Genomic DNA, 15,003 nt, shown 5'->3' with positions numbered 1-15,003 from the left:
GGACATTCAGTTGTTTCCACTGTTTGGCTGTTATGAATAATGATGCTATGGACATGTGTGTACAAGTTTTCATGAGGACCATGTTTTCATTTCTCTTGGGTATATACCTAGGAATGGAATTTCTGGGTCATATGAATACTCTAGGCTCAATATTGTGAGGAACTGCTGGACTGTTTTCTTCACATTCTCATCAATGCTTGTTATTGTCTGCCTTTTCTATTATAGCCATCCTAGTAGATGTGATGTGGTATCTCACTGTGGTCTTCACTTGTATTGCCCTAATGACTAAGGATGTTGAACATCTTTTTCATGTATTTATTGGCCATTTGTATACCTTCTTTGGAAAAATGTCTGTTCAAATCCTTTGCCCAGTTTTAACTGGGTTATTTGTCTTTCTATTGTTGAGTTGTAAAAGTTCTTCATATATCTGGACACCGACTCTTATCAGATATACGTCTTATTATACAAATATTTTCTGCACTCAATGGGTTGTCTTTTAATTTTCTTGATAGTATTGTTTATAGCACTAAAGCTTTTAAATTTTGAGATAGCCCAATTTATCTATCCTGTCGCTTGTACTTTTGGTGTTGTATCAGAGGAACCATTGCCCAACCCAAGGTCATGATTTACTCCTTTACCAAGAGTTACTCCTATGTCATCTTCTGAGAGTTCTGGTTTTAGCTCTTACATTTAGGTCTATGATCCCACACAGTCTAAAATCTTACCTATTTGGTAGTGCTTTCCCAGGGAAGTATTTATGGCACCATCAAAAAACAAACAAACTATTGTGTTTAAAACAAAATGTGCAATGTGTGCTCTTTAGCATTCTGATCTGGGCTGAGAACAATATTTGAAATGAGCTAGTGCTCTCTCTGTAGGACAAATAAATGCTTTCATAAGTACGTCACTTTTGAATGGAGTGCAGTTTATGACCTATTTACTTATGAACTAGCCCAAACAGCTTGCCTCCATAGCGTGAGGGAAGGAAGAAAGACTCTATTGTAAGAATCAGAAAAAAAAATCCAGTCACTAATTTGGTCTAAATAAGGGAGCTTAGTTTTTGGTGGCTTTCAAAAACTACTTTCTTGTTGCTTGAGGCAGACGAATAAAAACTGTTTTTTAATGTCTTGTGACCTGGAAATATTTAATGTAAATATAATAGTCCTTTTATATTTATGTTTTTCCTCTAAAGCAGAGGGGAAGATGGCACAACATAAATGAGACAAATAGCATCTCAACATGCTGTTTTGCGTGTCCCCAAGATTACCCACACATTCGGCAATTCGCTGAGATGACTCACAGGACAGCATACGGTTGTCCTCGTGGCTTAGGTTTATCACGGCAAAGCGTACACAACAAGACCAGCGAGAGAAAAAGACAAGGGCAGAATCTGGAGAAATGCACGCATAAGCTTCAGAGGCTCTCTCCCGCCCAGCCTAACAGGGATACATGAGTGTCTTCCCTTCTCCAGCAGAAAAACTGCCGCCACACACGTGCAATGCTTCTGCCGCAGGGAAGCCCATTAAAGAGACTCAGCACCCAAGGTTTTTACTAGGGGCTGGTCGCAGAAGCAGCCCCTGCCTAGCAACTACCAAAATTCACGAGCCCCAGAAGGAAATCAGGTGTTTGCCATAAATCACATCATTTGCACAAACAATCTACGTGACCTGACAGAGCAAAGTCTGGTGCCTCAGCCTTTATCAGCTTGGGGAACTTCTGAGAAGCTGAGTTTCCTAAGGGCCAACCCTGCAAGAAAGTCTTTCTAAAGATGGCAGTCTCAGGCCTGCTATGTTAACTCTCTTCTGCACAGAGGCCATCGCATTCACTTAAGCTCTAATTTGAAATTTACTTAAGGAAACATTCAAATTTGGTGTCTAATGATATTCTGATTTTGTCATCATTTTAGTGAGATGAAGTTTATACTATCAATGAATTTTAAAAAGTATATTACAACAGTAGATATTGTATGGTGCATGTTTAAGCTAAGAGATTTTTAAAGGACAGTGGCATACCTTACTATGCAAACAGATATTAATTTTAAATTAAACATATCTATCCATTAAAGCACGACTTGCAGGATCTCAGCTGGTACTACTCTTAGCCAGACATTAAAATTCCTATTCATACTGAAAGTAATCAGACATTAAATCTTGTCTAGGACTTCCCTGGTGGTGCAGTGGTTAAGTATCCGCCTGCCAATGCAGGGGACATGGGTTCGATCCCTGGTCCGGGAAGATGCCACATGCCTTGGAATAACTAAGACCGTGCGCCATAACTACTTAGCCCGCACTCTAGAGCCCGCGCACCACAACTACTAAGCCCGCATGCTGCAACTACTGAAGCCCACGTGCCTAGAGCCCGTGCTCCGCAACAAGAGAGACCACCATGATGAGAAGCCCGTGCACCGCAATGAAGAGTAGCCCCCGCTCACCGCAACTAGAGAAAGCAGCAAATACCCAGTGCAGCCAAAAATAAAATAAATAAATTTATTTTAAAAAAATCATTCCTCCAACCACACTCAAATTTGGGGTCACTAACAAAATCCCAGTATTGTGTCAAATAAGCATTTAAAGGACTCACTAATGACTTCACTTTTGAGTGTGGGGAGCAGTCTTCGCATCCTGGATTTTCCTCCATCTTTGCATTTGTTTTTTGTTCCACCTGTCCTGTACACTCCCAAAACAGGCCAGCACTGAAGTGAGTCTTCAGTGTGTACCTTCAGGGTGTACCTGAGAGGAGAGAGAATTTACGGAGTGACTTTGCCAATGCTGAGCCTGAAGACTACGTCACAGGTGGGAGGGTGGGCAGGGAGAAGAGTCACTTCCTTCGCTTTTCTTTTGCCTTCAAGAGTCACAGCTAAAGTTGAACAACTAAGTTCTAGAGCTGATTAAGATGATAAAGGCCCTTAAATGTGAAATATAGGTGACTCAGCACTGAACAAAATGTGAAATAGTGAAATGCTTGTTTATGAAAACAAACTTTTCTCCCACTGAGAAATGTGCTTGGCTATCATTTCATAAACTTAAATAAGCCTGAACTTCGGTTATATCTGGAGTTTGACCTAATTGTACCTTTAGAACTATGTGCTGGCTAATTATTGACTTGAAATCTGAACCTCTCAGAAGGGAAACAAAACATCAGACAGGAGGTAGACAGGGTGAAAACCAAAACCTCAAGCAAGTTTCTTTCAACCAGTGGTGAACAAAACCATTATTGCAAATATTTACTTTTAATTAAAATTAAGCCTCGGATGAGGGTGTAGTCCCACAAATATACTGCTGGTCCCTCTGACAGTGGCTTTTGCATTAACTTGGGTGGGTGCAATGAATTAAATAAAAAGTGAAAACGTACCCTCACAGTAAATTCCTCAGCTCCTATAAATAATCATGAATAGTGCTGGTCACAGACGAAAATGTTCCTCTAAATACCTAGCCTTTTCCAAAAGATTGTGCCAAGTGTGTTCATCAAGATAGGAGAATGAGGAAAACATAATCTCTTTTTTTTGCTGAGCTCAAGCATTCTGAATTTTATCTTTAAACTAATGAAAATCATCATTACTCATTACTTGGCCTAATTTTAACTGTCACAGATTTGCTATTTAACCACAAGCTAGTTGCATTTTTCTATCTCTATATGTGAACACAGGCATTTTACATATATTTTGAATTTTCTTTGAGCCATTTAGATATAATGTCATTGATCCATTTAGGGAAGTGCTTTGCATCACACAGGCCTCTACTGGGCTGGGATCCAGCACTGCACTTAGCACAAAAGCTGCTGACCCAGCAGCCCAGGCACCTGCTAGTCCACTGCCTGGGTGGGTGGTCCCTCAGCGGGCCTCGATTCTTCTATCTACTACTATTATTGTGACTCTGTCCCAAGGCGTGACATAGGTGATAAGATTGATGAAGGCATTCTTTAGCGCCACTAGTCTCTTTCTTTCCCACTGAAACAATTGCTTTTAAATCTTGATTTTTGACAAAGCAATCTTTCTTAGGACACATTATTACAGAATAAAACATGCCACATCTGTCTCTTCAGAGAAGCTTAAATCACTCTGTATGGTAGAGAACGTTGTCTCCAAAGCCCTAAAGTTATTCAAATAGAACCATCCTGATTAAGTTAGAGACAAATTGGATTGAGAGTCAGTCTTATTATAAGAAAAAATGGTCATAAGAAACAGAGTAAAGAGTGTAAATGTAAGTAGAGAGTATTACCTCAGGACAGAGAAAAACAGAGTACAAATGCACTGAGGTCAGGAAATAAGCCAAAAAGGAAAGATAGAAAATAGCATTAGAAAAGTATAAACAGCTAGGGAAATGTAAGATACTATAATATGAAAAATTTATATTCCCTGCAGTTCAAAGTTTATGGAAGGCATGCAAAAAGTATTAAATACAAAAAAAGGCAGCACTGGATACAAACAGCCATGAAAGGAAAAGATCACAGTATAAAAGCAACTGAGTTGCCCTGGGTGGGAGGTGATTCACTTGTTATCCTAAATATGGGCCAGATACTACTGGGTGCCAGCTCTGTGAGACCCACCGTCCTTGGAGGAGTTAAGAGATTTTAAGGCAGTGTTTCAACACGACTGAAGTGTTAAAAATGGAAGTAATACCTTCCAATTAGGAGACTCTGAAACACCTTTTGATTGATGATCTCCAGAGCACACTGCGGTGGGGGCCATTCCTTCATCTTCTCTAGATCAAGAGTGAGGAAACCTGTGGATTCTCTACTTTCTGGAGGTGACAGAGGAAGCCAAGGCAACGGGAAAAGCCTGAAACAATAATAGTATATTTATAGTGAGATATTATAATTTAGGCACAGCTTTAATGTATTTGGTTGACTGGTATAGTAACACGAAAGTATTTCAGTATAGCAGGAAATAAAAGATTTCTGGGTCACTAGGGGGATTATTCTGGAGACAAATATGCTTCGGCTCATTAATCCAGTAACAATGCTGGCACCGTTCCTGTCATCTTGGCTCTGTCAAATGTATTTAACATTAACATGTGCATGTTCCATTTGTGTATTGCTATCCTACCAACTGCTATCAGTTCTGGAAGGTCAACAATTTAGGAATTAAATTGACACTGTAAGAATACAAAGATGACTTATAATTTCTAAGCTTGACTGAAATTTGGAAATTCTCAATCCTCTTTCATATAGTTTCCCCACCCATCCTTCCTGGCTGGCTGACAAGTCAAAAGAAACTCCTGCTGTTCCCACCAGCACCGGGAAGACGGAGTTCAATGAGCTGTGCACTTAGAGGCCACAAAGGCAAATACAAGGCCTACATACAGAGAACCAACACACACAACCACATACCATTCCTCCGCTGGCAGAGGACAGAGACTACGTCATTATGCATCTCCCGCTGGCAGTCAAGAACCGGAAGATCTGTACAAGCTGGGAGGCAATGGCACACAATAAGGGGTCACGGTCATTGTTCTTTTGTATGTCTTCTCATCAGGGTCAGGCAAACTTTTACTTACAAGTTTTGCTCCTTGTGCTGGCAACAGAAGCATCGTCTCTCTGCTCCAGAGCCACTTTTCTCAACTTGACCTTTGGAGACTGCCTGACAGCTGATGCTAAGAAGCAGAGTGAATGGTTTTAACATACACACACACCATGCACACACGCATACCCCCCCACACACATACAGGTACACTCAGAGACACACACAGGGACATCAGATACACTTAAACTGTCACTCAATAAATAATAAGAGAAAAAAAAGCAGGACAACTTTTTTTTTAACTTAGAATTTTAATTATGTACATAAATAGCAACATGAGAATGAGGAGTTCTAAGACTTATACATTATCTCTAGGTGAAAGAATTTCAGATTAGTCCACTTGGAGTATGGCATCACCCAAGATAACAAAGAGGCCTAGTATAGTTTTTCCTGAAGAAGAATGCCAACTTACTACATTCAGTACTGACTTCTCTGCCATTTTTCTGTAGAAATACTGGTTTATCATATGGAGTTTCCAATGTTTACCTATAAATAAAAGAAAAAGAAAACCATAAATAAACAGTTCCCCCCAAAATAAAAACAGCTCTAAGGTTTTGCAGTTTGAAAATTCTTTAGGTTTAAGTGATCACATCAAATACTTATAATACCATTATATGACCATGAGGATGACAATGAGCCAGAGAAATCTGTAATTATTCCCATTTTATAAATGGGTACACTAAAAACCAGAAAGGTTTTGTGTTACATCAATACTACATGCAGATTCTCAGCTAGCTGGGTATCTGAGATAAACAGATGGATGGGTGAATAAATTAAAAATAAACGCTTAAATGGCACAGGACACACTACATCGCTCCCCTTCTGAAAACCAAACAACTACATTTCCATCCATCTGCTGGAGGAGAGCATGATTACATCATTGCTAGTCTGACGCATACCTTTCGTCACATCACCCCATCATTCTTTTCTGGAATGAAAGACACATCAAATCCAAAGACACCAAAGACAAACCAACTCTTCTCCAGATTGCCTTTTTCCTAATACATAATGAACCTACTTAGCAATTAGAGGTTTATAAATATTTCAGTTTTAATATAAAACTAAAAATTCTTAAACATCTAAACCACTAACTTACCTTTTCTATCTCTGTTTATTAATCTGTTTTGAACTTCTCTAAGAATTCAATAGATTTACTGCATTGTTAAAAAAAAACTACAAACTGCCAGTAATCTATATTAATAAGGATTCAATAGATCATGGTAGTCCATACTAGGAAATTATGAAGCAGCTAAAGGAGGAATGAGATAGATCTATAAGTACCAACAGGGAAAGATGTACACAACATATTAAGTGAAAAAAAAAGCAAGTTCATTCAATATAACTAAACATGACACTGTCTACAAAGTACTCTTACCAAAAAATTGAACCTAAATCTGATTTAGCCTTCAGATCCAACTATCAGTTTATGGGAAATGCAGAGAGGAGAGGAACCAAGAGATAAACAGAATGACACTAGATGGATGCACTCAGCCACAGCCAGAGCATGGGAAATTTAAAGGAAAAATAAGCCCAGTTTTTCAACAAATAAATGATAAGAGAAAAATGAGGGAGAAGGAACTATTACAGTTTAAAAGGGACTTAAGACATCTGAAAATAAAGACAGTTTATATCTTTGTAAAAAAATTAAAAAACAAAAAAATAAAAGGGACTTAAGAGACTCATCAGTCAAATGCAGTGGCAGATCTTGTTTGGATCCTGACTCAAACAAAATAACTGTAAAAAGTTATTAACGAGACAATCAGGGAAATCTGCAAACTACCTGAATATTAGATGATATTACGGAATTAGTGTTAATTTCTTCAGGTGTGATAATAAAACTGCACTATGTGCCTGCATGGAGCTTTCAGTATACTTGCAAAACAGTACAAGGAATATGATCTCATTCTATCAAAAACCCAAAAGCATGTATCGATGCGTGTGCATGTGCATGTGCACGTGTGTGTGTGTGTGTGTGTGTGTGTGTGTGTGTATTACACATAAAGAAAAAAGTCTGGAATGATGTACCTAACTATCAACAGAAATTACCTCTGGGAAAGGAATGGAGGACAAGACAAGCTTTAAAAATATTTATCTAAAAAAACTCTTTACAACAAATATGCATCACTTTTATAATTAAAAATTACGTCTCCTATAAAGAGCTAACAAAAATTAAAAATGAAATCAAGGCTGTGTATATAGTAAGCTGAACTCTGGCCCAGAATATTTTTGAAAGAATGAAGTGGATATGTACATGGTTTTCCTTTATTCTGTGGCTCGTTGCCCCTGTAAAGAAATATAACCATATTCAGTGTAAAGTCTCTGAAGGACACGTGTGACTTCCTGGCTGCTTACCCACCAGTCGCCTTTCTAACAGCATATCTGATGCACACCGGGCTCCACTTTCCAGAGATGCCAGTTCTGCGGTGGGGTCTACGCCTCTGCTTTTTAACAAGCTTCCCAGGTAATTTGTATAACAAAATTTGAGAAATGCTGATTTGGGGTTACTATATGAAAGGCTGTGATGTGAAAGAGGATCTGGATTTATTTTCTGTGACTGCTAAGGCAAGATCAGACCATTGTGTAGGAGTTACAAGGAGACGTATTTTTGCTTAGTATAAGAAACAGCTCCCTAAAAATTAAGACTGCCCAAAGATGGCTGTCCTGTGGGGTGCTTTTCCTATCAGTGGAGGTGAAAAGTGGGAACACACAGGGCTACAGAGAATTTACGCTTGAGGCTGGGGGTTGGGCCAGATGATCCTTTTCAAATTCTAAGATTATATGACTCTCTAGGTCTCTGAAAACACAGAGACAACTTGAGAAAGAAAACCTCAAACCCAGAGCTTTCATGAGTTTTAAAAGTAGCCATGCCTTATGATAAATGTGACACTGATTTTTTTAAACAAATTTCTATTATAAAGAAAATGCATATTCATTGCAAAAAATTCTAAAATACATAAAGTTATACAGAAGAAAAAATATAAAAATCATCCATAATCCTACTATCTGAAGATACATACTTAAATTTTTGTTGTATTTCCTGGTCATTATCCTCTCTAAAAATGTATCACACTAGCCTTTTTTTTTTTTAAATTTAATAATTGTGCATATGTTCCCATGCAATTAAATATTATTGAAACATAATAACATTCCTCTTTATGGACATACCATAATTAAACCATTTTCCTGTAGCTGAATATTTAGATTGTTTCCAAATTCAATATAATCTAATTACCATGAAATCATAAGTGCTATTATATAATTTTTAATATATACACAAAATAATATTAACATAACTAGTGTTTTCTACTTAGCAAGTACTCAATGGGTAAATATTGAACATATGAATGAAAACAAATGGTGAATTGAGTAAACGACCAGAAGAAATCACACTGATTGACTTTATCAGATACTATCCTAAATTTCTCTAGACTCAAGTTACTCAAATCCACAAAGAAAGACAACGACACCTATGAATTCCCTATGTCACTTACTCTATATAATTTTGAGCTTCTCTACAATAGTCATGCATTCAGCAAATGTTTATTGAATGATTATTAGATGCATACAACTGTGCTTACTATAGTGAAATGCTGTCTGAAAAAAAAATAAGCCTAGGAAATAATTGTTTGAAATAGGTTTATAGACAAATCCCAAATGTCGAGTTCTAGCTTGTATAAAAAACCCAGGTACTTCTCAGGAACAAACACAATTAAAAAGTCACAGCACTTAATCCCAGAAATTAAAGATGGAATGAAATATCATCCTGACCCTTATGTGTCCACACGAAGTTGAAATGGCTATAATTAATCAAATTAAATTAATTAAAGACAAGTCATTTCAATTGGTGCTAATAATGCTAAAAATAACCACAGAGTTTTCTTGTTCTTTACCTGATTAAAATGGGCAGAGCATGGAGTATCCTACTTATTTCCGGGTGAATTCTTCACATTTTCCGACTTGTAAAACAGAAAGTAAGAATATTAATGCAGTTTGAAAAGAAATAGTAAAACTTCTAAAGAAATAGTAGACTGTTTCAAAGTGCACATCTTCACCTTGTGACTGAATATTATCTGATGCAAAGTGACCCATGTCTCGGTAAACTGAAGGAATTACTAGGGCTCCCTGAGGGCCCTGCTGTAGAAAGTGACTCAGGCACAGAGGAGAGCAGGAAATAAAGCTCCATTAATCCTCACTACACAGATTCGGCCAACAGCTGATTTGATAAAAAATCCAATCAATAGTGAAAAGATTTCTTTACTACTTCATGCCACTGTAATTGTTAAAGAAGGTTACTGAATCACTTTGCTGTACACCTGAAACTAACACGACACTGTAAATCAATTATACTCCAATATAAAAAAAGAATAGTCATCATGATCTGAAACTAAAAAAAAAAAGGTTTCACACCTATGGGACGGTTTCCTGTGGGTACTCTGCTCCGTATATCATCCAACATAGGGGCTAAATCACAAAACATGTTTACTCTGGAAGAGGTTATAACCAGACGGCACCCATTCCACCTGGCCACCATCTGGGAACATATAATTAGGTCACGTCATCAATGAAAAGTAAGGTAGGAAAGGTTCTAGTGGGAAAAGTTCACGTGTTAAATGTTTAAGGCCTTACTTGCTTTCCCAGATGTTTTTAAGACTTTAATTCTGAAAACACATTAATAAGAACTGATGTACGTCAAGGATCTGAGCTCTCATGAGATGGCAATCTGAAAAACACTAGGCTGTAGTTGGGTGGGCAATAGGGCTGTGACTCTGTGGTCTAGACTTGGTGCAGGTTCTGCCGGTGACCTTCTCTCGGAGTTATCCATGGGTGAAGGAGGGGGGAATGTGAGAAAGCAGGAACACACGCCTAACCCTGTAATTTCAGAGCATGGCTCCTAGGCAACTTCAGGCTTACTGAAGTGGTTGAGAACCTGTCTCTAAGCATAGTGATCATACATCTTGGCTTGCCCAAGTTATACATACTGGTTTATACTTATTGTCCCAGCATAATTAATAGTGCCCCGTTTCACTCTCAAGAGTATCCTGGTTTGGATGATAAATTATATGGTCACCCTATCTACAGACCACATTCCCTTGATGATGGAGTTCTGGGGAAAGAGGCCATACGTATTGCTTGGTGGATCATCACACAATATCCAGGTCTACTTGTTGCTCTGAACAGAGCTCTACAGGACTCAGCGCCTATGCCTTACACTATTCCTTGAGAGCCACTTTCACACACACACACACACACACACACACACACACACACACACACACCCCAGAGGCATTCTTGCTGTTGCTCTTCCAACTTGCCAAGCTCTTTCCTGGGATAGGACCTTTGCAAAATAAATCCCTTGACCTAGACTGGTCAATCCCAATTTTGGTCTGGCTAAATGCTATTCATCCTTTAGATCAAGGCTTTCCCCTGTCCTCTGCCCTTTGATTCAGATAAGAACCTTTTATTCACATTGATAGCATCCATGTACTTCCTGATTTGTGTAATTCTTTCATTCATGTTTGAATCCTTCACAAATATATTTAAGTTTCATGAGGGCACAATACTCCTAGGACCTCCTAGCATACAGTATTCAAACAGTTGCTGAATAAACAAATGAAATGAGCTAGAACCTAGAGACCTGATGAGTGTTTAAAAAAAAGTTTGGGTATGTAATTAATGAAGAAGAGATAAAAAGAGGCTTATGAAGGCAAGTGAGATAACTATGTCCAACAATTGGGTCTGTCATAAAAACCATGTGGTTCCCTACTTAGTTAATCAAAAATATAAGATAAGATATACTATCTTAGAATAAGATAAGAATATAAGATGCTAAATTCATAAACTTTTTTATCCTTTGGACATTAAGAAAATGAGTACATAAAGACATTCTTCTGGTTGAAGAAAACAACTGTTGCTAGGAAATTTTTCTTGTTTGACTACATATCACTTATAGTATAACAAAACATGACAGTCAAATATCTCACTAATGAAGTATTGAACCCATCCACCCTATTACAAATCAGATCTCTCTTGGCAGAAACCATCATCATCTCAGCAAAAACAACATTCTGACTTCAAAAGACAGTTTGTGACTTAGCACAAGCCAGAAATCAAATTTTTTTGCATTTTCGGACAGTTTTATTTAAAATATTTTACAATGCAACCATTCTCCTTATATCTAATTTCAATACATACTGGGTTTCATTGTTTTTTTAAAGTGATTGATACATTTTATTTAACCCAACACATCTAAAATACTATTATTTCAACATGTAATCAATATAACATCAATCAACATTAAAATTATGAGATAGTTTACAATCTTTTTATTTGTACCATGTCTTCTAAATTTGGTGTTAATTTGCGCTTACAGCATACCTCAGTTCAGATTAGCTACACTTCATGTAGTCAACATCTGGTGCCTGCCATATTGGATTGCAAAGGGCTAGAGGAATAAGCTAAACAGCACTGCACTGTGATGGTTAATTTTATGTGTCAACTTGGCTAAGCTACAGTAGAAATTTTATTTTCTTACCATGTCCATGAACATGAATAATAATTTCTATTAGCAAAATTGAAACATTTGTTTTAATCAAAATATTTATTTCTAATTAGTATGCACTGCCATATGAAGGGGGATTTCTAGCCAAACCTCTGAGGTACAGCAATCCACTTGAAATGTCTGATCCCCTCACCAGCTGAATTATTTTGATCAATTACTTAACTCCTCCAAAATGCAGTTTCCTCGTTTATAACATGGAGATAATAATAGAACCTGCCTCACAGACTCTTCCTGAGCATACAGTTAGCACACAGGGCCAAGCTCACAGCAAGTGCTCAATAAAAATGACCTATCCCAAAAGAAACGAAACTGAGTTATCTGTAGTGACGTGGATGGACCTAGAGACGGTCATACAGAGTGAAGTAAGTCAGAAAGAGAAAAAATAAATACCGTATGCTAACACATATATATGGAATCTAAAAAAAAAAAAGGTTCTGATGAACCTAGGGGCAGGACAGGAATAAAGACACAGACGTAGAGAATGGACTTGAGGACACAGGGAGGGGGACGGGTAAGCTGGGGCGAAGTGAGAGAGTGGCATGGACATATATACACTACCAAACGTAAAACAGATAGCTAGTGGGAAGCAGCCGCATAGCACAGGGAGATCAGCTCGGTGCTTGGTGACCACCTAGAGGGGTGGGATAGGGAGGGTGGGAGGGAGACGCAAGAGGGAGGAGATATGGGGATATTTGTATATGTATAGCTGATTCACTTTGTTATAAAGCAGAAACTAACACACCATTGTAAAGCAATTATACTCCAATAAAGATGTTAAAAAAAAACTACCTATCCTATGTGGTAGGTCACTTAACTTTTTTGATGAGGAAATAAAAGGTAAACATAAATGACCTGTTACAGACCCCAGTGAAATTCCAGTTCACTGGATGTGGTAGGCAGAATAACGGCCCCTTCAAAGATGTTTGCACCCTAATCCTGGAACCTGTGACTGTGCTACCATACATGGCAAAGGAGAATTACGGTGGCACTGGAGTTAAGGTTGCTAACCAGCTGACCTTACAATAGGGAGATTATCTTGGATTATCTGGGTGGGCCCAATCGAATCACATGGGTTCCTATAGTCTAAGAGGATGGAAGACAGGGTCAAAGAAATGGGACATGAAAAGGACTCATCTGCAGCAGCTGGCTCTGAAGACGAAGGAAGAGGGCTGGGAGTCAAGGAATGCTGCAGCCTCTAGAAGCTGGGAACTACCCTCAGCTGACAGCTAGCAAAGCAGACCTTGGTCCTATAACTGCCAAGAAACTAAATTCTGTCAACAACCTCAAGGAGCAGGAAGCGGATTCTCCCCTGGAACCTCCAGAAAGGAATGCAGCCCTGCTGACACCTTGATTTAGCACCGGACTCCTGACCTACAGAGTCTAAGATAATAAATTTGTACTACTTTCAGCCAGTAAATTTGTGGTCATTAGTTATGGCTGCAACGGGAAACTAAAACAGATAGGAGGATTTTTGACTAAGGAGTATAAAAAGCCCTAGGGCTCCATTTTCCATGAGGAAATGTTACCTTCTCCTAAGCAGATGTCACATGACATCTATCATGGTTACCATTTCTAAAGTCTGTCCATTTTCTCAGCTTCTCACATGGATAAACTCAATCCTTGAAACAGCCCCATGAGGTACTACCCCCATTTCCCAAGAGCACCAGAGCGACTTCCCAAGGTTTCAAGGCTTGTAAGAGGTGGGGGTGGGGTGGGAGTGGGGGAAGAGCCCGGTGCACCCACTCTGGAGTCCACTCTCTTGGCCACCAGGCCATGCTGCATCCTGCCTTGTCTACCTTTCCTCATACCAAAAGTGTATGCCTTTCGAAAAAGCAGACTTTTTTTTTCAGGATTTCTTACTTTTTATTTTGTTAAGTAATGATGTTTTAAAAAAAAGAAAGGGACTTCCCTGGTGGCACAGTGGTTAGGAATCTGCCTGCCAATGCAGGAGACACGGGTTCAATCCTGGTCCGGGACGATCTCACATGCCGCGGAGCAACTAAGCCCGTGCGTCACAACTACTGAGCCTGCGCTCCAGAGCCCACGAGCCACAAATACTGAGCCTGTGTGTCACAACTACTGAAGCCTGTGCGCCTAGAGCCTGTGCTCCGCAACAAGAGAAGCCACCGCAATGAGAAGCCCACGCACCGCGACGAAGAGTAGCCCCTGCTCCTCACAACTAGAGAAAGCCCGCGCACAGCAATGAAGACCCAACGCAGCCAAGAAAAAAAACAAGAAAAATCATTGCCTAGTACCTTTATTTCTTAGAATTTTAAACAGCAAAAACTAGAAAGGGCAAAAATTCAGAACAAATTTAGCTTTATGGAAAACCCACCACATTGTCCTTATTTTTATTTTATTGTGGTAAGAACGCTTAATATGAGATCTGCCCTCCTGACAAATTTTTAAGTGTACAATACAGTAATGTTAACTATAGGCACTATATTGTACAGCAGGTCTCTAGAATGTATTCATCTTGCATAACTGAAACTTTATACCCACTGATTAGCAACTCCCCATTTTCCACTCCCCCCAGCCCCTGGCAACCACCACTCTACTCTCTTCTTCTATAAATTTGACTATTTTAGATACTTCATTTAAGTGGAATCATACAGTATTTCTCCTTCTGTGACTGCCTTATTTCAAAGATGATCACTTTAAAATCACATAACTTACAGCAAAACTTGAGTGTGTTTAGAAAGCTAAGGAATTTCGAATGGAGAAAAAGAAAGCAGGACACATTTACTCAGATTGATGGCTGCTGCTTCTCTTTCAATTTCCTGCTGAGCCAGCAAAGGCTTGAATACAACTATAAAAAGCTCAGCTTTAGAAGTTCTGCTCAGTTTTCATGTTAGTAACAGGTTTACATTTCTTTTATATTTTCCTTACCTTCAAAGAATTATTAAGAATTTTCTTTTTAGTTATT

General features: G+C 38.6%; 1 protein-coding gene across 3 annotated transcripts in view; it reads right to left on the bottom strand.

The window, feature by feature from the left end:
* Window positions 1-5,756: 5,756 nt before the first annotated feature.
* APOO (apolipoprotein O) overlaps window positions 5,757-15,003 on the bottom strand; it is a 58,013-nt gene continuing 48,766 nt past the window's right edge. For all 3 annotated transcript variants that reach the window (XM_060137626.1, XM_060137625.1, XM_060137624.1), the window contains 2 exons: window positions 9,409-9,474; window positions 5,757-6,004 (listed from right to left, as the gene is read on the bottom strand). In XM_060137626.1, the coding sequence (XP_059993609.1) occupies window positions 9,439-9,474 (36 nt within the window). In that variant the 3' untranslated portion in view covers window positions 5,757-6,004; window positions 9,409-9,438. The remainder of the gene's footprint in view (window positions 6,005-9,408; window positions 9,475-15,003) is intronic.

Source organism: Lagenorhynchus albirostris, chromosome X (genome assembly GCF_949774975.1).
Source record: "Lagenorhynchus albirostris chromosome X, mLagAlb1.1, whole genome shotgun sequence".
In the NCBI taxonomy this organism is placed as follows: Eukaryota; Metazoa; Chordata; class Mammalia; order Artiodactyla; family Delphinidae; genus Lagenorhynchus; species Lagenorhynchus albirostris.
The sequence above is the reverse complement of the archived record's forward strand: the minus strand, read 5'-3'. Positions and strand labels throughout refer to the sequence as shown.